Below are 23,158 nucleotides of genomic sequence, written 5' to 3' on the forward strand. Positions count from 1 at the left end.
CAAAAGTATCTGAATTATTTGAACATAAAGTCCTTTATTTACTTTCATTGTGTATCATTACTGGAAAATTCATAATTCTTAGGGATTTGTCTTTTCATAGAAATTGTGTTTTTATATTGGAACTTCTATATCTAGACTTAGGTCATTGGTTACAATTTGTCTTTATGTCACACCCCTGCCCCCCCTCCCCCCATTCTGAGTGTTTACACTATTCATAGGCATTCTGTTGTTTTCATTGAGGTAACAGGACTCAAGGATCATGTTCATGCTTCATTCACCAGTGACTAATGAAGGCAGAGACTACTAGCCACTCAATCCTCACCAAGACAGGTTGGTTTGGATGCTCCTGAGTATGCTATGTTCATCAGTGTAACTAGTAAAGCTAGTGCCTTCAGAAAAAGCTGTGTTGAGGTGACTAGCAGGGCTGGAGCTTCCTAGACATAACGCCTCTGCCTAAGAAATGAGCCAAGGGATAGACCCTCCCGGGCAACCTATGCTTACCAGGATCACAGGCTGAGTTGTAGTCTTCCAGTGTGAACTGTAATTAAAGATGTGAAATCTCCTGGGCATATAGCCCTCACTTGGATGATGGTTTGGAGGCTTCAGATGGGATACAAACTACATACCCAGGTAATGAGAAAGGTTGAAGTCTCCCAGGTACAATGTGTTCACTGGGGCTAGAGCCTCCTGGAAGCCCTCAAATAGGCAATGAACAGGCTTGGTTCTCCAAGATGTGCAACTGTCACTTGGGTAACAAAGAATGGATCCAATCATAAATACTATGCTTAGCAAACTGCCAGGTAGGGATGTAGATTTCCAGGTAAAATGTGCTCATTAGGGAAATGGAACTAGTTGAAGCATTCTAGTCATGCTGTGTTCAACAAGGTAAGGAGATTAAAGCCTCCAGGGCATACAGGCCTTCTGGAGCAATGGGTAGGGTTGACATCTCCCAGCAACACCATACTCACTTCTGTGCTTGCTTTACATTCAAGTTTCTGACCCATCCATGTTCTCTGATGTCAAGTAAAGACTGAGTACCTACAGTAAAGTTATTTTGTTTTCCATCTACAAATTCTCTGATGCTTAGTGAAATATGAATTTTGGTAAAAAACAAAAATCTCTACATTCTTTAATATGATTTTTCATGTATGTGACTTCTGGAATGTTAAGTGAGGTTTTGACTTGTATGAGAAAGTTTCCAAAATGCTTTTAAAAGTATTTTATATGTGCAAATGTTTGGCCAACATATATGTCTGTGCACTTCACAGGTGCACTTCACATGGAAACTTTTGGAATTAGATTTACAGTTGTGAGCCATGATGAAACTGGGAATCCAAATGAGGTCCTCTTGAAGAGTAGTCAATGCTCCGATTGGTTGAGCCAGCTCTCTAACCCCATTCCTACATGTTTAAACATTCGGAGGATATGCTATTTACTTTTTTGTGACTTTTATAAAATATCCTGACACAGCAAATTAATGATGGATTTATTTTGGCTCACAGTTCAAAGGTAGAATACATCTGAACAGGGAAGTTACAGTGGCAGGAGCTTGAGGCAGCTGGTCCAGAGGCATCCACAGTCAAGAACAGAGAACAATGAATGTTCATTCTTAGTCATCTTTCTTCTTTACATGTAGTCTAAAACGTCAGCCCATGGAGTACTACATTTAAAGTCAGTCTTTCCATGCCAATTAACTTAAGACAATTTCCCCCAGATATTCTCAGATGTCCATCTACCAGGTGATTCCAGATCCAGTCAAGCTGACATTAGCCACCATAACTGTACTCCTTGTCAACATGACATGATTATCACTGTTGAGCCATAACTTTTCCTCTCTTGTCCCCATAAGCTGATGGCCATTTCATAATGTAAAGTGGGTCATATACAATACAAAAAAAATCTCTAGTCTTCAAGAATTCCAACAATGTTTTAATATCCAAAGTCCAAGTTTCATCTGAAATACTCTGTGAGGCCCTTTAATATCTAAAAGCAAGTTACATGGTTCCAATACATGAAAGCATAAACATTCCCATTCCCAAAAGAAAAAAACTAGGGTGGAAACCCAGCAGGGAAAACAACGTATCTTACTGGAGCATGTCCACTGCATCTGAGACTTGTAATAGAATCCCCTGGAATTTAAAGTATTTGAGAAGCTTCACCCTTCCATCTCTGCTGCGCAACTGGTCCCACTCCATGCCTGTAGCTTTCCTTGGTGGATAACCCCATGCTCCTGGCATCACTTATATACTGGAGTCTCCATGGCAAATTATAGTTTACCTTCACAGGTCCATGCACTGGGCATTCAGAGCCTTCGGTAGAGACTCTAGATTAGACATACAATGTCTAGTCTCAGCTGCATTCTGACACTTTGGAGCAAATCTACTTGACCCCTTCAATGTTGCATCTTTGAAACTAGTATGAAACTAGTATCATGTCCACAAAGCTTCCAAGAGCTGTTGCTAGTTAGAAATATATCTTCTTGGAACAAAACTATCACCCACAGTGTGCTGACCCTACAGAAACACTTCCCCTAGGGAGTTGTCTTCAGGGAGCAGGGAATCCCTTCAGCTATATTCTCAGTCCAGGTTCTCTTCTTTCAAATAAGTCCAAATTTTTTACAAGTTGAAACCTTAGATAGAGACAGTGGGACTATCCAGACAAATTTCCTATTGTTCTGGGCACAGGGCACAAAGCAGGGTGGTGGTTTCTCTTTTAACAAAGCCTCTTCTTCCATACCTGCCTTGCCTGTAGCTTTTGCCTTGCTTTAGCTTTCTAATCCTTGATAGACTCCAAGTTTTAATCATTTTTGTATTTATCTTCAGCACAATGGAACTTTTTCATTGTAAACTTTTATAAGAGAAGTTACCAGGAGCTGTGCCACAAGCCTGAATATATACCTTTTTGGTAATTTTCTTCACCCAACAAATGAGTACTTTTCCTTTAAATTGTTATTCAAGTTCTCAGATCACAGGTAGAATGAAGCCAGATCCTTAGCAAAAGGTCACACAAATTGTCTCTAGCCCAGTTCTTGACAATGCTTGTTCCCCTCTGAAGCTTTGTGAGCCAGGCCTCCACAGTCTGTACTTATAAACTTCTACACAATGGCCCATTAAGCTCTGTAGCATAGCATTCAAAGATTTTATTAGCCCAAAGTTCCAAATCTTCTACATTCCTCATGAAAGCCATTTCTAGTGGCCTAAGAGTCACATAGTCAAGTTTATCAGAGCAGTGGCCTCACTTCTCAGAACCAATTTCCTGTATTAGTTACTTTTTGTGTCGCTCACAGTATTTCACACATGATGTACAATCCTAATCGTATATTGGTAGAGAACTTCTTGTGGCAGGAGCTTGAGGCATTTTGACAAGTGGCATCCAGACAGGAAGCAGAAAACAGCAAATGGTCATGCATACTCTACCTTCCTTCTTTTCATGTAGTCTAGAACTCCAGTCTACAGAATGGTGCCATCCCTTTTCCTGCAGTACATAATCCCAACTCAGGGACTGGTGCCACACATATTTATGATAGGTCTTCCTATTTCAATTAATCAAATAATGATAATCACATACATCTCCAAAGGCTAACTTAATCTAGATAATCTTTTACAGGCATGCCTACAGGCCTGTCTCCCAGATGATTCCAGATCTTGTCGAGTTGACAATCAATATTAAACATCACATATGGTTTTTCATCTGTATGAGTTCTTTGATGTTCTGTAAGCTCTGACTTAGAATAGAATGTTTCCCTACATTCTTTACATTCATAAGGTTTTTCATGCGTGTGAGTTCTCCGATGTTGATTGAGGTTTGACTTACAATAGAAAGTTTTGCTACAGTCTTTACACTCATAGGGCTTTTCACCTGTATGTGTCCTCTGATGTCGAGTGAGGTCTGACTTTTGGAAGAAAGTTTTCCTACATTCTTCACATTCATATGGCTTCTCACCTGAATGGATTTTTTGATGTTTAACAAGGCTTGACTTACAATAGAAAGCTTTACTACAGTCTTTACATGCAAAAGGTTTTTCACCTGTATGAGTTCTTTGATGTTGATTGAGGTTTGACTTACAATAGAAAGCTTTGTTGCAGTCTTTACATTCATACGGTTTCTCTCCGGTGTGAGTTCTTTGATGTTGATTGAGGTTTGACTTACAGTAGAAATTTTTTCTACACTCTTTACATTCATAGTACCTCTCCACTGTATGAGTCCTCTGATGATTCGTAAGTTCTGACCTACAGTAGAAGGATTTCCAACATTCGTTACATTCATAGGGTTTCTCTCTGGTATGAGTTCTTCTCTGATGCTCAGTGAGATTTGACTTAGAATTGAAACTTTTCTTACATTCATTACATTCATAGGGCTTCTCACCTGTATGAATCCTATGATGCTGATTGAGGCTTGACTTGGAGCAGAAAGTTTTTCTACATTCTTTACATTCATAGGGATTATCATCTGTATGCGTTTTCTGATGATTAGCGAGGTCTGATTTATAGTAGAATGTTTTAGAGCATTCATTACATTCAAAAGGTTTTTCCCCACTGTGAGTTGTTTGATGACGAGTAAGATCTGACTTACAGTAAAAAGTTTTAGTACATTCTGTACACTCATAGGGCTTCTCTCTACTGTGAGTTCTACTCTGATGTCGAATGAGGTATGACTTACAGTAGAAAGTCTTACTGCATTCTACACATTCGTAGGGTTTTTCTCTACTGTGAGTTCTTCTCTGATGTCGAGTGACATCTGACTTACAGTAGAAAGTTTTCCCACATTCTATACATTCATATGGCTTCTCTCTGCTATGTGTTCTTCTCTGATGTCGAATAAGGTTTGCCTTCCGATGAAAAGACTTCCTGCATTCTTCACACTCATAGCGTCTCTCACCTGCATGAAATGTCTCGTGTACACTGAGCTGGGACTTCCAGGGGAAAATTTCCCAGCACTGTGGAGAGTCATAGAGTTTTTCGCCTATATGAAATCTTTGATATTGAGTGAGGGTTGATTGATAATAGAAAGCTTTTCTAAATTCCTCCCATCCATAGGGGTTCTCATATGACTGAGATGTCTGATTCCTGGTGTGCTGTGGATTCGGATAAATTGTTTCCATACATTCTTTATATTCATGTATATTTGCCCCACGATGAATTTTCTCTTGAATCTGTAGTTCTGCCTTGAGATAGAAGATTTTGTTACATTCTTTATAACGCATGAGACTATTCACCAATACCAACAGTATCTGCTTTTAAAGGTCTGATTTCTTAATGAAAATTTTCTCACAATCCCTACATATGAAATATTGCTCTTTGTATGTTTTATAATCTTTACTGAGTTTAGTTTTGCTACAAAATGTTTTCCCATAGACACTGGACTCAAAACTTTCCTTTCCTACTTAAGCCATGCTTTGGGCAGTAAATACTACATTATCCAAAGGATATTTTCATAATCAGAGGTCTTCCATATCTGTAACTTCTTATGTATCAATAAAATTAGCTTTTAATGGAAGGGTGTCAATGGCCCCAAATAGTAAGAATGCACAGCAAAGTTTGCTTTTGACAATGGAGACTAAGACACTCCACAAGTCTCAGTTAGATTAAAATAATCAGGTTCGTCTCCAGCCTGCATCTTATCAGGCTCATTGTGGAGAGTTTGTGTACCATGCTGTGGATTAAGTCCCTGAGTATGTAGAACACTCTTTAATGTTCAGACCTTAAATGTGATGTAGCATAGATAAAATTTTACTTACTTCAACCATCTGTTCATAGGATGTAATGCCACCAGTGACTTCAGCTTGCCACATGTGTGTCTCTTGATTTCCCAGGACACTTACATTATGGACATCTAAAATGATATTAAAAAACAAACAAAGAAACAAACAAGAATGTCTATGAGTTACACAACATATTTTTAGATAATTTAAATATATAAGTAGTGTCTTTGTATCTTTAAGGCATAAGTTTTAAAACATTCACTTATGATATATAAGTTAATATATCACAAGTGAATATTTTAAAACATGTATATATATATAAATATACATATATAGACGTGAATAAATACATACATATATACACATATATGCATATCTCTGTGTATATATACATACATATATATACACATACATATATATATACACATATACATATATATATACACACACACACATATATATATGTATAAACAAAATGTAAACAGTTTTCTTTGAGCTTTTGCTATGTTTGGTTTAAAGAGTAGGGTAAAGAAAGTATCCATCTCCTTCTCAGCTGTAGATTTCCACACATTAATTTTGACCTATTAGTTGTCCTTTGTCCCATTTCTTTAATATATTATCTGTACTCATAGTGCTATCCTACACTAAACCTCTTTGGCATGTGAACTAATGGCTGTCTCCACCAGCTGTTTTGTCTTGTTTTTTAAGGATGCAAGCATAGCTGAATTCTCTCTTATAAGCAAGAATAAAGATTAGGGAGGGGATTGCTATACATGTATAATTCAATTTATTTACTTTGTTCTGAGGCACAGCTAAATATTTACTTATGAAAATTTCTGCCTGAAAAAAATAAAGCAGTTTTCTTAAAATTCTTCATTAGGTCTATCTTACGTTTTGTGCATAGCTTTCATTTTCTGGATTTACACGGGCTTCCTAAAACTGTAATTTTTTTTCACTTGAATCAACTTCTTTAGGGCTATTTTAAAATAGCTATATTTATTTCTAGAGTAACAACACTAACAATATAGTAAAAATATGTTAGCTGGGCAATGGTGGCACATACCTTTCATCCCAGCTCTTGGAAAGCAGAGGCAGGTGGATTTCTGAGTTCGAGGCCAGCCTGGTCTACAGAGTGAGTTCCAGAACAACCAGGGCTATACAGAGAAACCCAGTCTTTGTTAAGAGAAGGAAAGTAAACAAATAATCAGAGAAGCATCTGTGTCCTCAACTATTGGGTTATTTAGGACGAAAGTTAAGTTTAGTGCTTTTCTTTATTCTCAGCTCACCCTCAGTGCTATAAATTAGCCAAGAGCTAAGATGGTCAATATTTTGTAAGCAACAGGGCTGTATCCAGCTAGGAAATCTCACTGCTTGCATAAAAGCCACTTCAGACATCAATATATTCTAGTTTATGGAACAAGCAAGATTATTTCCAAAAGCCCCTTTTTGTATGTGCAATAAGGGAAGTCTAAGCCAAAGAGTATTGTGTTATGGGCGACCCCAGAGGAAACTGAGACATGGGTGGTCATGATGATTTCAGAACCAGCCAACAGTTAATCTCACTAGAAAAAGATGACTGAAAATCTAGATCTGTTAGATCATATATAATCAGGACATACTTAATTACACAGTTCAAGCATACATTGCTGGAAGGAGGGTGTGGAGGCCAAACAAACAGCTCATAATGTGCTCAGTTTCCTATTCTGTAAACTACAAGCAATCTCTGGGGTTCACTTCATACACAGAATGAACCCAATAAATCTTTCATATCACAAGTTCCCTGTTGCTTGAGATTCTCAGTGATCTGGCATCTGAACCTGCCGTTTCCATAACTTCCTCACTTGGCCATCTCTCACAATGTCAATGTGTCCTTGGTCTTTATTTGTGACTGCATCTTATTTTTCAGAACCTAAGACTAGAAGGCACATCAAGGTATTGGGCAAATGCAATCACTTTTCTTCCCGAAGCCTAGCCTGGCAAGCAGAGTCATTATCAGACAGACCAAACACTGTATTTGATAGTTTAAAGAACAGAGGTATGTCCTGTTGGCACAGCCATATCCAATGGTAACAGTGAAAGTTAACAGTGAAAGCACAAAGATCCAGCAAAACTGAGCTGAATGGTGCAAGACCAAAAGTGGAAGACTGAATGATGGCAATTACATCATTCAGTTCTGCGTTGCTGGATCTTTATCAAGCAGCTGGAGTGGCTTTATGACTTTTGCTATTCCTCTTAGATATAGCTGTGCCATCCTTTGTTCGAAGTGCTATTCTGTTGGCAAAAGAGCTCTTTGTACTTAGCCAATAGTAGGGTTTACCTTACAGTTTGAGCTTTGGGGACTCAGGTTATGAACTGTTTCTTACTTCCTTTGTGCTTTGCCTCTCTCCTTTATAACTGTTCGGATACATTTTCCTCAGCACACTTCAGTTTCTCTCTCTTGAATATAATCTACCCTTTTTCCTGGTTTGTGTTTTCCCAACCCCCTAACACCATGGAGAAACCTTCTTTCCGATCTGCCACCATATCCTGAAAACTCAGATGTTCCCATCTCACTCTTGTAGAAATTCCACAAGACAAATGCACCAATAACTGCAATGAAGCTGTTTAATCCCTGGTACTATAACACTGGTCAAAAGCCCACGGCTGGAGAGGACAAGTGCCCTTAGGTAGAAGCTGCTGTTGTTATTGGACTAACTGGTCACATAGTCAAACTGCCTTCTAAATATTACTGTTTAGGCCACAGGGCTGGGATGCTCTCAACTTGGACCAGAGAAGCTTCTTTCTCAGTAGACAGCCGACAGCAGAGGTACAGATAACTGGTCACGGGGCTGAGAACAAGACTGAGTGTTCACCAGCAAACAGTAAATCTGTATTAACAACAGCACCACCAAGGCTCAAAGGACACCTCAGAAAAGGAAGCAGAAAGAACATAAAAGTCATAGGATGGATAGGAGAGTGCTGATGCTCGTTTAAATAGGGTATGGCCATTCCACTCTTGAACTCACAGCAGCTGTGTTCACTTGCATGAAACAAGCAAGGGAAAAACAAGCATCCACGAGATAGATGGGCTGCAGGCACCACCCCTTCCTAAGAAGCTACTGACAGTAGATAGTTGCTGAAGAGAAGGCATCATTCTTTTTTGAGGGTGCTGAAATGGATGGCCCCACACCCATGCTTACATATGAAGCACTAATTGGACCTAGTGGGTTATCAAAAAAAAATTTTTTTTTAAAAAGGAAGAAAGAAAGAAAAATATAATATGAATTTGGTGGGGGAAGAATTGTTGTGGGATAATAAGGAGACCTGAAGGAGAAAATGCAGCAGGTCATTGAATATGATACATATGAAGTTCTCAAGTTCTCAAGAATAAAAAGAAATTTAAAAACAAGCTCTTAGCCAGGCAGTAGTGGTGTACACATTTAATCCCAGCAATTGGGAGGCAGAGGCAGGTGGATTTCTGAGTTCAAAGCCAGCCTGGTCTACAGAGTGAGTTCCAGGATAGCCAGGGCTATACAGAGAAACCCTGTCTCCAAAAACAACAACAAAAAACCAAAAACAAACAAACAAACAACAACAACAACAACAACAAACAAAAACAAGCTCTTTTCGGCTGTTTTCATATTTGTATCCTAATCATGATTACCATCAAGTATTTAATTTATATTAAATAATGTATCATCTGTAATTTTTTTTGAAAACTGTTATCTTTGGGCAGAGGAGCAGGTAGACTAACTGCAGATCTTAACTTGTTCCTCAAATCCTCCAAATCCAAACCCTGAGTCTTGTCCTAAGCTTTTCAGCAGACCACCAGCTGCTGCTACTCTGTACCCATGCTCCTATTTCCAGTGGATCACACACACCTTCTCCTCCTACTCACTGCTTTACCCCAGCCCTCAACTCCAGCAGGCTCTACCTGGAAACCCACAGGCCACGCACCAGGAAAGCAAGTAGGTTAAATGTCTATCTTCAGTTCTTTCCAGATTCTTCCAGGTCCAATCCAACAGGTTTATCCCTGGCTCTATAGTAGTCCTTTTGATGTGGCCTCTTCTTAATCCCTGCCCACATTCCCAGAGGACTAAGCCAATCCTGGTGTGATACCCTGCTTTTCACCATTCTGTGGACCCCTCCTTCTCCTCCAAACCCATCCCCATTCCTAAGTTTCAGTTCCCAATACCTAGAAACACATTTTCCCAAAATCCCAGATGGCCACAACCATCAGGATCCCAGCAGAATTTCCTTCCAGGCAACACACAGTCAACATACTCTCCTACAACCCTGAAAGGCAAACTGAAACCAAGAAACAAAACACCTGCCCAAGAAAGACAAGAACAGATATCAGCAATTAGAATAACAATCTTTCAAAATACCAGATACCATATGTCTACAGGAAAGAGTAAACACACAATCAATAACAATCAGGGCAATATGTCTCCACTACAGCCCAGCAAGCTTACTCAGGCAGGTTCTGAGTATTTCAACATAGCTGAAGAACAAGAAAACAACCTTAAAATGGTCTTTGTGAATATAGCAGATGTCTTTAAAGTATATATTTACAAATCTATTTTTTAAAATCCACGAAAACACACACATATACAAAAAAGTAGATGGAGATAAAACTATTTAAAACTTGAAAGTGGAAACAGAATCAATAGAAGAAATCAAAACTGAGGAAACTCTGGAAATGACAAATTTAGGCTCTTGAACAGTAATCTCAGAGTCAAGCATCATTGACAGAATGTAAAAGATTGAAGAGAAAATTTCAGGCATTGAATAAATGACAGAAGGAATGGATATGCTTGTCAAATAAAGTGTTAAATCTAAAAAAAGCAAAAAACAAAAAACAAAAAAACAAAACAATACAACAACATCAACAAAAACTTCAGAAACAAAACATCTAGACAATTTTGGGGTACTATGAACACATTTAAGAATAACTGGAATAGAGGAAGAAGAATCACAGGTCAAAGGCACAGAAAATATTTTCAACTGAATTATAGAAAGTATTTCCCTAACCTAAGAAAGGATATGCTGATCAAAGTACAAGAAGAAGAACTGGATCAGAAAAGAAGTGCCCTCAGGACATAATAATCAAAACAATACACATACTGAACAAAGAAAGAATATTAAAAACAGCTAAGGAAACAATGAAGTAGCATATAAAGGCAGAACTATTAGAATTACACCTGACTTTTCCATTGAGACCATAAAAGCCATAAAGGCCTGGGCAAATGTGTTACAGACTCAAAGAGACCACAGATGCCAGCACAGACTACTATACCTGTAGTCTCCCTTTCCCCAGCATGGAACCTGCTTGCTCAAGGGTGGAGCTTCCTGCTCATTCGTCCTGCCACGCCTACTGCTGGACCCTGTCGCTTTGCTGCTTGGAGACACACACGTGTTCATTCCTGCTACTGGACCCCGGGTTACTTGGCGGGAAATCGGGTTCCCTCCCCCTTCCTTTATAACTGAGTGTCTAAAAAAGTAAAATTGAGCTTTGATCAGAATGCTGTCTTAGCTACACTTCTTTCTCTCGCCGCCTAGCCCCTCTTCTCTTCCAGGTTTCCAAAATGCCTTTCCAGGCTAGAACCCAGGCTGTGATCTGCTGGCCAGACACAACATATACCCAGCAAAACTTTCAGTTACCATACGTGGAGAAAATTAAATTTAAACAATATCTATCTACAAATCCAGCCTTACAAAAGGTGCTAGTAGAAAAACTCTGATAAGAAGAGACAAACTACACACAAGAAAACACAGGGAATAAATAGTTCCAGATCAGCAAAGTCAAAAGAAAAAAAAAAACATTCACACAGGTATACACACACACAAGCACCACCATCATCAACAACAAGAAAATAATAATAATAATAATAATAATAATAAAAAACAGGAATCCACAATTACTGCTCATTAATAACTTTCAACATCAATGGTCTCAATTCTCCAATGAATATATTAAGACTAAGTAAGAAACTATTTGAAAACAGGCTCCGTTTGTCTGCAACTTCTAAGAAAACACACCTTAATATCAAGGATAGACATTATCTCAGGATAAAAGGGTTTGAAAAAGATATTTCAAGCAAATGGACCTAAGAAACAATCTAGTGTAACTATTTTAATAAACTTCTAACCATAACAAGCAGAAATGAAGAAGGATACTACATACATATCAAAGGAACAATCCACTAAGAGGACAACATTTCAATTCTTAACAACTCTATACTAAATATAAGGGCACCCATGTTCATAAAGGAAACAACACTACAGCTTAAACCAAACACACACACCCTTTCTTCTTAGAACCTCACAGAACTTTCTACAAAATTGGCCAAATATTCTGACACAAAGCAAATCTCAGCAGATAATAGAAAACTAAAATAACACCCTGTATCCTGTCTGACTACCATGGATTCTAACAGGATATCAACAACAATAGAAACAAACAGGAAATTTACAAACTCATGGAAATTGAACAACTCACTACTTAATAAAATGTGGGTCAAGACAAAAGTCAAAGATCTTCTAGAATTGAATGAAAATGAGAACACAACTTACCAAAACTTATAGAACATAATGAAGCTGATTCTTAGAGGCAAGTTCATACCCTAAACACATACATTTAAGAAAACTAAATTGAGATCTTATACTAGTAACTTAACAGCAGACCAGAAAACTCTAGAACAAAGAGAAAAAACAATCACGTCCAAAAGGAGTAGATGTCAAGAAATAATAAAATTCAGAGCTGAAATCGATAAATAAAAACAAAGAAGAAAGAAAACAATATAAAGAATCAATTAAACAGATAATATATTGATAAAATGTGTAAGGACATAATAACAGACACCAAGAAAATCCAAGAATCATAAGAATATATTTTAAAAGCCAGTACACTACCAAATTGGAAAATAAAAAGAAAATTAATAATGTTCTCAATATATATACCACTTTCCAAAGTTAAATCAAGATCAGAGAAACAACTTAAACAGATCTATAACCCATAATGAAATCAAAAGTTATTAAAAGTCTGCCAATGAAAAAAATAAACAAAACCCAAACAAAAGCAATTAAACTAACAAAAACAAAAACAACCAAAAGCCCAGGGTCAGAGAATTTTTATACAGCATTCTACCAGACTTTCAAAGGCTTAATGTCAATAGTCCTCAAATTATTTCACAAAATTGAAACAGAAGGAACTTTGTTCCCCTTGTTTTACAGAGCCATAGTTATCCTGCCACACAAAACCAAATAAAGTCCCCCAAAAGATGAATTTCTCTCATAAACGGGAAACTGCAAATAAATCCAAAAATCAAAGTTCACCCATACTGATCAAGTAGGCTTCATCCCAGGGATGCAGAAATGGTTCAACATATATAAAAGATAAAAAGCAAAAGAGGCAGAAAAGGCCTTGGACAAAATCCAAACTATCAGTCATGATAAAGTCCTGGAAGAGATTAAAGATACAAATAAAATAATTTCACATAAGACCGTTTACAGCAAACATCTGGCCAACATCAAATTAAATGGAAAGAAACTGAAAGCAGTTCCACTAAAATCAGGAATAAGACAATGTTGTCCATCCTCTACACTATTCAATATAGTTCTTGACATCTTAGCTGGGGCAATAAGACAACTGAAGAAGACCAAGAAAAAATGGAAAGAAAGAGCTCTAAGCATCCTTATTTGCAGGTGCTAAGATATTACACATAAGTGACCTTAAAAATTCTACTGGGCGACTTCTATAGCTGATGAACACTTTCATCACGTAGCTGAACACAAAATTAACTCACAAAATGCAGTAGCTCTCCCATATGAAAAATAGACTGAGAAAGAAATCAGAGAAACAACACCCTTCATAAGAGTAATATACACCATCTTGCAAAACTCAAGCAAGTGAACAACGTATATGATAAAAACTTTAAGACATTCAACAAAGAAACTGAAGAAGGTATCAGAATATTGGCTGATTTCCTATGTTCCAGGTTATGCAGGATTAGTGTAGTAAAAATGGCCATGCTACTAAAATAAATCTACAGAATATATCAAATTTCCCTCAAAATTCTAACACAATTCTTCACAGATGTTGAAGGGACAATTTTCAGCTTCATATGGACACAAAAAAAAAACCAAGGATATTTAAAACAATCTTGAATAATAAGAGAAATGCAGGAGGTATCACCATTGCCAATTTCAGGATTCCCTACAGAGATATGGAAATAAAACTGCATTTAATTGGCACGTAAACAGAAACTGATCAGTGGAATCAAACTGAAGACTCATACAGAAATCCCTGTATCTATTGACACCTGCTTCTTGATAGAGAGGCCAGAAATACAAATCGGAAGAAAGTATCTTCAACAAATGGTGTTCATCAAACTGGATGGCTACATGTAGAAGAATCCAAATAGATCAATACTTATTACCCTCTAGATCAAAGACTTCAACATAAAACCAGATACAATGAACCTGATAGAAGAGAAAGTGGGGAATAGCCTTGAACACACTGACACAGGAAAAGTTTCTGGACAGGCTGTAAGATCAACAGATAATGGGATCCCATAAAAGGGAGAAGTTTCTGCATGACAAAGGACATTGTCGTTTGGAAAAAGTGGCAGCCTACAGAATGGAAAAAGACTTTCTCCAACTACATATCTGATAGAGGGCTAACAGCCAAAACATAAAGAACTCAAAAGACTAGAGATCAAGGAACTAAATAACTGAATTAGAAAAACAGGGAACAGATCTAAACTAGAACTCTTAATAGAGGAAACTCAAATGGCTAAGAAACATTTAGATAACTGTTCAATATTCTTAGTTTTCAGGCAAATGCCAATCAAAACTACTTTGAGATTTTATCTCACATCTGTCACAATGGCTGAGCTATCACACAAGTGACAGCTCATGCTGGTGAGGATGTAGAGCAAGGGAAGCGCTTCACCATTACTGATGGAGATCAGCACTGTAGATCACAGGAAGATGGGAATCTGTCCACCATAAGAATCAGCTACACCACTCTTGGTCACACACCCAAAAGATACTTTACCCTCTCACAGAGACATCTATTCAACCATGTTCATTGCTACTCTATTCATGGTAGCTAAAAATTGTAAACAATCTAGATGTCCTTCAACAGAAGAATGGATGAAGCAAACGTGGTACACTTACACACTGGAGAATCACTCAGCAGTTTAAAAAAAAAAAAGGCATCATGAAATTTACAGGACCAAGGGCTTCTCCTCCTAATGATGTCAGACAAGGCCATCCTCTGTTACATATGTATCTGGAGCCATAGATCTCTCCTTGTACACTCCTTTGTTGGTAGTCTAGTCCCTGGGAGAGGTAACTGGGAAGGGGGATATCATTTGAGATGTAAATGAATGGAATGATTAATAAGAAAGAAAGAAAGAGAGAGAGAGAGAGAGAGAGAGAGAGAGAGAGAGAGAGAGAGAGAGAAAGAAAGAAAGAAAGACAGACAGACCTGAATAAGATATTCCAGATATAGAAAGACAAATATGGTGTGCTTTCACTTCTATGTGGATATTAGCTGTTAAATCAATAACCAAGCTGCAATCTGTAGAACCAGAGGTTAGGTAGAGTGTAAGGGATTAAGGGACACAGATAGATCTTATAAGGTAAGAGAAACAGAATTGATATTTATGAATGGATGGAAGGGATTGAAATGGGGTGATTAAGTGGGAACAGGAAGGGGTGAAAGGGATGAGGGATGGAATACAGGGAGAGTCAACTAAAATGAACAGCCATTTGGTAGTATGAAGTTAAGACAGCTTCTAAAAAAGGTGCATATATAAAAATGTTCTTGATGAAATTGCCAAATAATCAGGAAAATAGAGACCCAACTGGCCATCTCTTGTGACAAAATGAAGCTTTAGGAACTAAGATTGGATTACATCTAATTGAGTTTCTAGGCCAAAGGGGTTCCAAGGAAATTCCCAAACAACCCATGCTGCTGTCAAGACTATAGGTTGCTCTCCACCAACTGAATGCAAGTCCCTATTGGTGAAGATAACACCTAGGCAACTACTCCAACACAGAGAAGTTTAACTGGCACCTATAGAGACTTTATCCCTATGTTCTAGTGTCTTTGGTTCAGGAAAGTATTCTGTACACTAACTACCCTGCCAAAAGAGAAAAGTAAACTCTAAATTAGCCACAAAGCCTTTGATCTACAATGGTGTCTTGCTGGGAAAATACGCTATGCAACGGTGGCACAAAGCTTGTGGAAGTAAGCAACCAGTGTCCGATTTGACTTAAGTCTCATTCCATGAGATAAACTTCATACCAGATACTGCTTGGGTAAACAAGAACTAGAGACTAGATAATCAAGGGACCTATGGGAAAACCAATTAGTATACGTTAAAGAGGGGGGAGGGGTAATAAAATTACTCCTACCAACATTCTGCTAAACTCATAGCTCAGCTCCTGCTCAACCATCTTTAGAGAAGTTTCTTCCTGCAGCAGAGGGGAACAAATATTGAGACCTACAGAGAATGAGAGCTCTTGAATACACAGTTCTAAATGGGATGACTCCTTCTTCTCAGAATTCAGAGAACCCTGAGGAGGAAGAGGTGGAAAGAGCATAAGGGACAGCAAAGGATACAGGACACTGGAGAACAAGGTCCTCTAAATCAACATGATCAAAGCTCAGATGTACTCATAGACTGAGGTAGTATGCACAGGACATGCATAGGTCTGTACCAGGTCTATGTATATATTATGGCTTCCACTTTTGTGTTTTATGGGATTCCTGAGTGTGTGAATGAGTGGGTCCAATTCCTGTCCCTTTTCTTGGGTTCTTTTCCATTTATTTCTTTGCAGTGTCCAACTCCAATGGGTTAGTTTTTATCTTATTTTATTTTAATTATGCCTTAGAAGCCTATTTGTTTTCTCATGAAACAGAAAGGGAGCAGATCAGGATGGGAGAGGAGGTGGAAAGAACCTGGGAGGAGTCAAGGAGGGGAGACAGTAAAAGGATATATTATGTGAGAAAACAAACAAACAAACAAACAAACAAACAAACAAACCAAAAAACAAAACTATTTTCAATTAAAAAAAAATGTCATCTTAAAGTTCAGCTAAAAGCAATGAATAATACCTTAAAATTTTAGGTGACTTTAGTATCTTCTCTGAGATTAGAAATAAGACGAAACAAAAAGAAACAAAAACATATGCCTCTTCCTGTCCACCAGGTAAACATTCTTTGTAGTTTTTAATCTCACTAGAATACATCCTAACCATCCTTCAGGTTTCTCTCAATAAATGGAAATTCTTTAAAGGGGTTCCAAAACAAACCAAAAACTAAAAAAAAAAAAAAAACAAAAAAAACAAAACAAACCCCACAAACCAACCAAAAAACAAAACTATTTTCAATTTAAAAATTGTCATCTTAAAGTTCAGCTAAAAGCAATGAATAATACCTTAAAATTTTGAAACTTAAATAATAATTTAAAAATGAAACTGTCATTGTTATTGTATTGGTTCCTCCATAATACAAAGTGCACTATCTACAGAGTAAACAAAGAGAAAACGGTAAAAGAGAGTAACAACAAACCCAATCAACAAACAAAGAAAATCCACTACGATTTAAAAGGAAAAACCAATAAGCACTTAGGTAAGGTAGCTAACTAACAAAAATTTCTTAAAAGATCTATATGTGTGTTGGGAAAAACATCTTAAAAAATCCCACACCTCAATACAAAAAAACAAAAAGTAGGGTGGTGGATAAGATCATATAATCTGCAAATATAGCTACTTGACTTCCTTCTGTTTGTACCCCTTGATCTCCTTCAGTTGCACTCTAGCTAAGGCTTCACGTATTATACTGAATAGGTGTAGAGAGTGGACAGTCAAGTCTTGTTCCTGATTTTGGAGAAATGTTTTGAGTTTCTCTCTATTTAGTTTGATAGTGGCTATATAGACTTGCTGTAAGTTCTTTGTATCTATAGGACTGTTGTTCCTAGTCTCTATAGGACTTTTACCACGAAGAGATTTTGCATTTTGTCAAAGGCCTTTTCTGCATCTAATAAAATAATCACGTGTTTGCTGCCCTTTAGTCTGTTTATGTGAATTATGTTTATTGACTTACAATGCTGACCCAGCCCTGAATCTCTGGGGTGAAGCTGACTTGATCATGCTGGATTATCTTTGATGTGTTCTTCATTTTGGTTTGTAAAGTGTTTTACTAAGAATGTTTACATCTATCTTTATAAGGGACATTAGTGTGGGACTGTGATAGGCAGCCTATTTTGGTTGAATGGGACTTGCTCCAGCGACCCAGTAGAGAACTCTACAAGGGACAGAAAAGCAAGCCATGTTTCCAGAGACAGGTGCCTGACATCACAGAGCCCCCAACTCCATAATTCTGTGACTATCAGTCACTCAGACAATGTCCTAAGCTTCTGGCATTCAGGTTAGACTCCACCCTCACAGTTACCTGACTATAGCCAGGTATGCTCCTCCCAATAGTTACCTGATAGCCCAGCCTATAAGATGATAAGATGGGCTGCTTGTCCCCCTCCTCACTCTCTTTAAGCCCTCACCTTTCTTACTCTCTAACCCTCCTTCTCTCTTTACCTTCCCCCCTCTCTCCACGTGGCCATGGCTGGTCTCTCTTTCTACCTTCTCTCTCTCTCCCTGCCTTTCTACAATAAAGCTCTAAAACCATAGACTGTCTCTGCTCATCAAGGCGCCGTGCTTGAACGATGGGTTAGGCTTTCTCCTAATGAGCCTTGTCTAACCTCCTGCCAGAAGACCTTCCTGTGCTGCAGTCATGAACCGTACTCACGTGGGAACCATCAAGAGCCCTCTCCCCTTGCCCTCTCTTCCCTTCAGCCCCAGGGCCCCTATTGTGTTCTCAGCTTTTCCTCGGTGTACATCGGTGTATGGAATGCCCAAAGCTGGGAACCTGGTGCCTAGGACTGCCCCTGGTCTACCACCCACTGAGCTGGGATTCTGTGGCTTCCCACAGTCAGACACCCACCCAGGGCCACGTGGAAAGCATCTGCCCGCCCAGAGCACCAGAACTCTGGCAGGACACGGGTTCTCTCCCCTCTTTCGCCCACACCCACAGCCCCACACATTAGTTTATAATTGCCTTTTTTTTATTGGGTCTATTGGTGTCAATGTAACAGTGGCTCTGTGAAAGGAATTTAGAAATTGTCCTTCATTTTCTATTATGTTGAATAGCTTGGAGTACTGGCATTAGTACTTCCTTAAAGATCTGATAGGGGTAGGCACAGGAAACTGTTTTGTACATAGCATAGTAATTATCCATGAGACCAGCTCTCTGCTGAGCTAGGTTTGGTGAAAGTTGGTGTAAAGAGACCAATCAGCATAACCAATACATGCTGAGTTCTCCTCCTCTCCCCTCCCTAGGACAGAATGTACTAACTGACCTGGGAGGCTCCACAGTGAGGCTTCTGAGCTATTCCACGGCTCAAATCCATGCGGTAACTTGAAGTTCAATTCTGGTCTGGTCATGCAGTACCCTGTGAAAAGGAAATGAGATAGTTCATCCACACGTGCCAAGTCAGGCCCAGTGATAAAAGACAGCAGGTCTGGTTCAGGAACTCTGCTAAGAGGGGTGGTTTTGAAACTCGTTGGAGACAAGATTTATATTCACATTCTTTACTAAATGGAGTATTATTTTCAAATCATATTAAGCTGCACAACAGCGTAAAATAATGACTGTAAACAGAATAGAAAAACCACACATATTTAAGGACACTGAATAAAATGAGGTCATCAAAACAACAACAACAACAAGAAAGCAAAACGAAAACAAGCCCAAATGAAACAACAGAATTGCACCCAGAAAATTTACAGGGGAACTAGCTCAACTAATGACATGAGTAAAACGCTGAAAGACCTCATAGAAAATGGGCTAGGTACAGAGAGACAAAACATCTGGCTATTTTAAATAACCCAGAAAAATGAAAAAACTGGGGTGGAGGATGGCAGAAACATGTCCTATACACAAATATACATGCAATCAAATATTCATTCAAATAAGAATAATAATAAATGTTTTGATTCATAAGCACTGATGTATGAATTTTGTTTGAACTCATAGAGACTGTCAGCAAGCACAGGAGTGAGCTAAAATCAAGCCAGTCAAAGTCCCACCATGGATGGGGGTCACAAAGTTCCATCCCTGAGTGGTGATTGACAATGAATGCCTACTGGGTGAGGGAGTGTCTCTTTCCTTTGAGATGCTCCTGCACCCTGCCTGAGGCCCAGTAGATGGACCTACACATAGGCACCTTTTGGCAGCACTAAGTAGATTCATGACATCACAGCAGCTGGGATCACTTCCAGAGGACTTACATAGGATCTTAGAAGTAAAAGGTCCAGCATGAATGGGGAGGGCCTCATAAACTCCCATTCCTATCTGAGGAGCTTTAACAGCGGAAGCCTGATGAAGCCAGCATTTTTCAGTGAAGTAGCCCCTGGTGGGATGTCCATGCTCTAGTCTATGGCCCTACACAGTCACATAAGCATGGCACTGACTGGATTTGGTGGGCTATGAAGAGGACACTAAGTTGAAAAGGGGATATATGAGGGTCTGGGAGGAGCTAAATGTTGACATGATCAAAATACATTGTACAAGGGTATGCAATTTTCAGATAACAGTATAAACACACACACACACACACACACACATACAGAATAGCCAAATTCTTACCTGCTACTTTATATACTAGTATTAGAATGATTTTTAAACCAGACATAGACACAACAAACTACACAACCAATAATATTTCTGATGAATGTGCATTTAAAAATTCTCATCAAAAATAGAAAGGCCATCTATTGAATGGAACACCAGGCCCTTAATGAAGGAGCTAGAGAAAGTACCCAAGGAGCTAAAGGGCTCTACAACTCTATAGGAGGAACAACAATATGAACTAACCGGTACCCCCCAGAGCTGTGTCTCTAGTTGCATATGTAGCAGAGGATGGCCTAGTCGGCCATCATTGGGAGGAGAGGCCCTTGGTCTTGCAAAGATCATATGCTCACAGTATAGGGGAATGCCAGGTCCAGGAAGTGGGAGTGGGTGGGTTGGGGAGAGGGTAGGGGGAGGGTATAGGGGGGTTTGGGGATAGCATTTGAAATGTAAATGAAGGAAATATCTAATAAAAAAATAGGAAGGAAGAAAGGCATATAAACTGATTATAGTGATCATGTGTGAATCATCTCAGTTACAAAATACTCACTTTACATAAACTGGGAATATTGGGGATAATGAAGACAGAGTATTTTAAATATGATAAAAAAACATAGTCAACAAAAACTAGAACAAAACAAATGGGATTTCACTAAACAGAAAATTGACTATGCAGAAAAGCAAGGAATCAACAGGATGAAGACTCAACTTTAAGAATGAGAAAATACTGGGAACACAAGATTCAGAATATGTAAAAATTCAAAAACAGCTTAACAGCAAAAAAGCAAGTGACCTGATGCAGTCTGGGTAAACAGCCTAATGCAATACAAAAGAGCTGATAGATAAATGAACAAATGTGTACTACCCAACCACGAGGGAGATACCCATCAAAACTACAAGGAAGATCACCCCTGTACTGCAGTCACAATATCTGTGTTTATATCTATGATACGAAAGAACAAATACTGAAAATTCTCATAACCTAATATCGAATATGATGATACTGCTCAAAAAGCCATGAGCAGGACTACCACATCATATTACGATCCCACTGTTGGCCATGTGGAAATAAAAGGAAAGAAGCTCAGTCTTATGCCAAGAAAGTGCCACTCCTCTTTACTGCAGCAGATATTTAAAAGTCAAGGCACATAACTCAGTGTAGGTGTCACACATCAACACTTGAATATTCACCTATTCCAATAAAATATAAAATGTTTCTTCTAGTGACATGGGCAGGATTCTAGCGACAGGCATTATGTTAAGAGTAGCATAGCTATTTCCTGTTTTTGAAATATGCATCACCATCTCAAAACAGAATAGCTGTGGTGGCCTGCAGGACACCACGGCCTTCAGTCATGACAATAAGTAAAGAAAAATAGATCACAGATATCTAGGTCCATGGTAACAGTAATTTGGCTTTTACGTTCTCACATAAGGCCCTCAAATGAGATTTCATCCATACACACACACACACACACACACACACACACACACACACACATATATTTGCATTGATTTTTTGGGAACTTCATACATATATACAATTCATTTTGACCATATTCACTGCTACTTCTCCCCCAACTTCTCTACATCTACCCGACTCAACTTTAATCTCCTCTCCTCTCCTCTCCTCTCCTCTCCTCTCCTCTCCTCTCCTCTCCTCTCCTCTCCTCTCCTCTCCCACCCCTCTCTAACCCACTGCCTGTAATGTCTGCTGCCTATATACCCATGGGTGTCTGTGGGGCCATCCACTACAGCATGGTCAACCTATCAGGAGCCACAGGCCTAAAGAAAACTGACTGAAGTTCCTCAACGGCCATAATTGTCAATAGTTTCTTAGCCTGATGTTGGAGCTCATGTACTCTCCCTACCCAGATCCCATGCTAAAATGCTGACTGATTTCCCTGGTGAAGATTTTGTTAGGTAACCCTAGCCACTCTGAGTTTCCCAGTGAAGCAGCTGAGATTTCAGTGAGGACACCCCCCACCCCCTTCCCTGCCCAACTTCATGTGACATAAAGAAGCAAGATTTGGGGTGATACAACCGTCTCAAAGCCACCTTGTACTCCAAGGACCATTAAAAAGCTCACTTCTTTACCAAATGGAATGAGTGGAACCTTTCTTTGGTCTAACGAGGCTCTGCACATTTGGGTTAATACCAATGGCATGCATAGGCTCATATTTGAATGTTTGGTCTAAATTTGGTACAACTGCTTTGGAAGGACTAGGAGGTATGGCCTTGTTGGAAGAGGTGTGTCACTTGGGGCAGACTGAGGTTTCAAAGGACTGCTATCATTCTCAGTGCGCCTCTCTGCCACCTACTGGTAGTTTGAGATGGGAGTACATAGTTGTTTCTGCTGCCATGCCTTTGTTCCACTGTCATGTATGGGTAACACTTCAAAACCATAAACTCAAGTAAACATTTTCTTTTAGAATTTGTTTTTGGTCATGCATTTTATCACAGCAGTAGAAACTGGAAGTAAGATGGGACAAATAGATACTTCTTTTCAACTCCCTAAGAACATGATAAGACATGAAAAAAAGTCAGGAAAAACAATATAAAATCATGCACCTGCTAGCGAAACTTGGCCTCAAATAAGAGAGTAAGTCTGTACAAAATATACTTGAGCAACAAAACAGGGAGACGGTTGTAAGTGGAGAAGTGTCTTCAGGCCCTATCTGATCCATAAAGGCAACCACATTCAAGTCTGGCTCTAGACAAAATTTGGCAAAATCTCACCATGACAGGCATCTGATGACGTTTCCAGCACCCGTTAT

The 23,158-nt window shown here is 38.8% G+C and overlaps 1 protein-coding gene across 2 annotated transcripts in view; it reads right to left on the reverse strand.

Annotated features, from left to right (window-relative positions):
• Positions 1 to 208: 208 nt before the first annotated feature.
• Positions 209 to 23,158, reverse strand: part of LOC110303120 (uncharacterized) — a 28,122-nt gene continuing 5,172 nt past the window's right edge. Inside the window, exons 2-4 of one of the 2 annotated variants that reach the window (XM_029482754.2) lie at positions 19,111 to 19,203; positions 5,738 to 5,832; positions 209 to 5,160 (exon numbers count right to left, since the gene is read on the reverse strand). In XM_029482754.2, coding sequence (XP_029338614.1) covers positions 3,584 to 5,101 — 1,518 coding nt within the window. In that variant the 5' untranslated portion in view covers positions 5,102 to 5,160; positions 5,738 to 5,832; positions 19,111 to 19,203 and the 3' untranslated portion in view covers positions 209 to 3,583. Of the gene's footprint in view, positions 5,165 to 5,737; positions 5,833 to 19,110; positions 19,204 to 23,158 lie in introns of both variants that reach the window. The other variant, XM_021174058.2, reaches the window with a different exon arrangement.

Source organism: Mus caroli, unplaced genomic scaffold (assembly GCF_978045245.1).
Source record: "Mus caroli unplaced genomic scaffold, Mus_caroli_1 scaffold_9, whole genome shotgun sequence".
In the NCBI taxonomy this organism is placed as follows: Eukaryota; Metazoa; Chordata; class Mammalia; order Rodentia; family Muridae; genus Mus; species Mus caroli.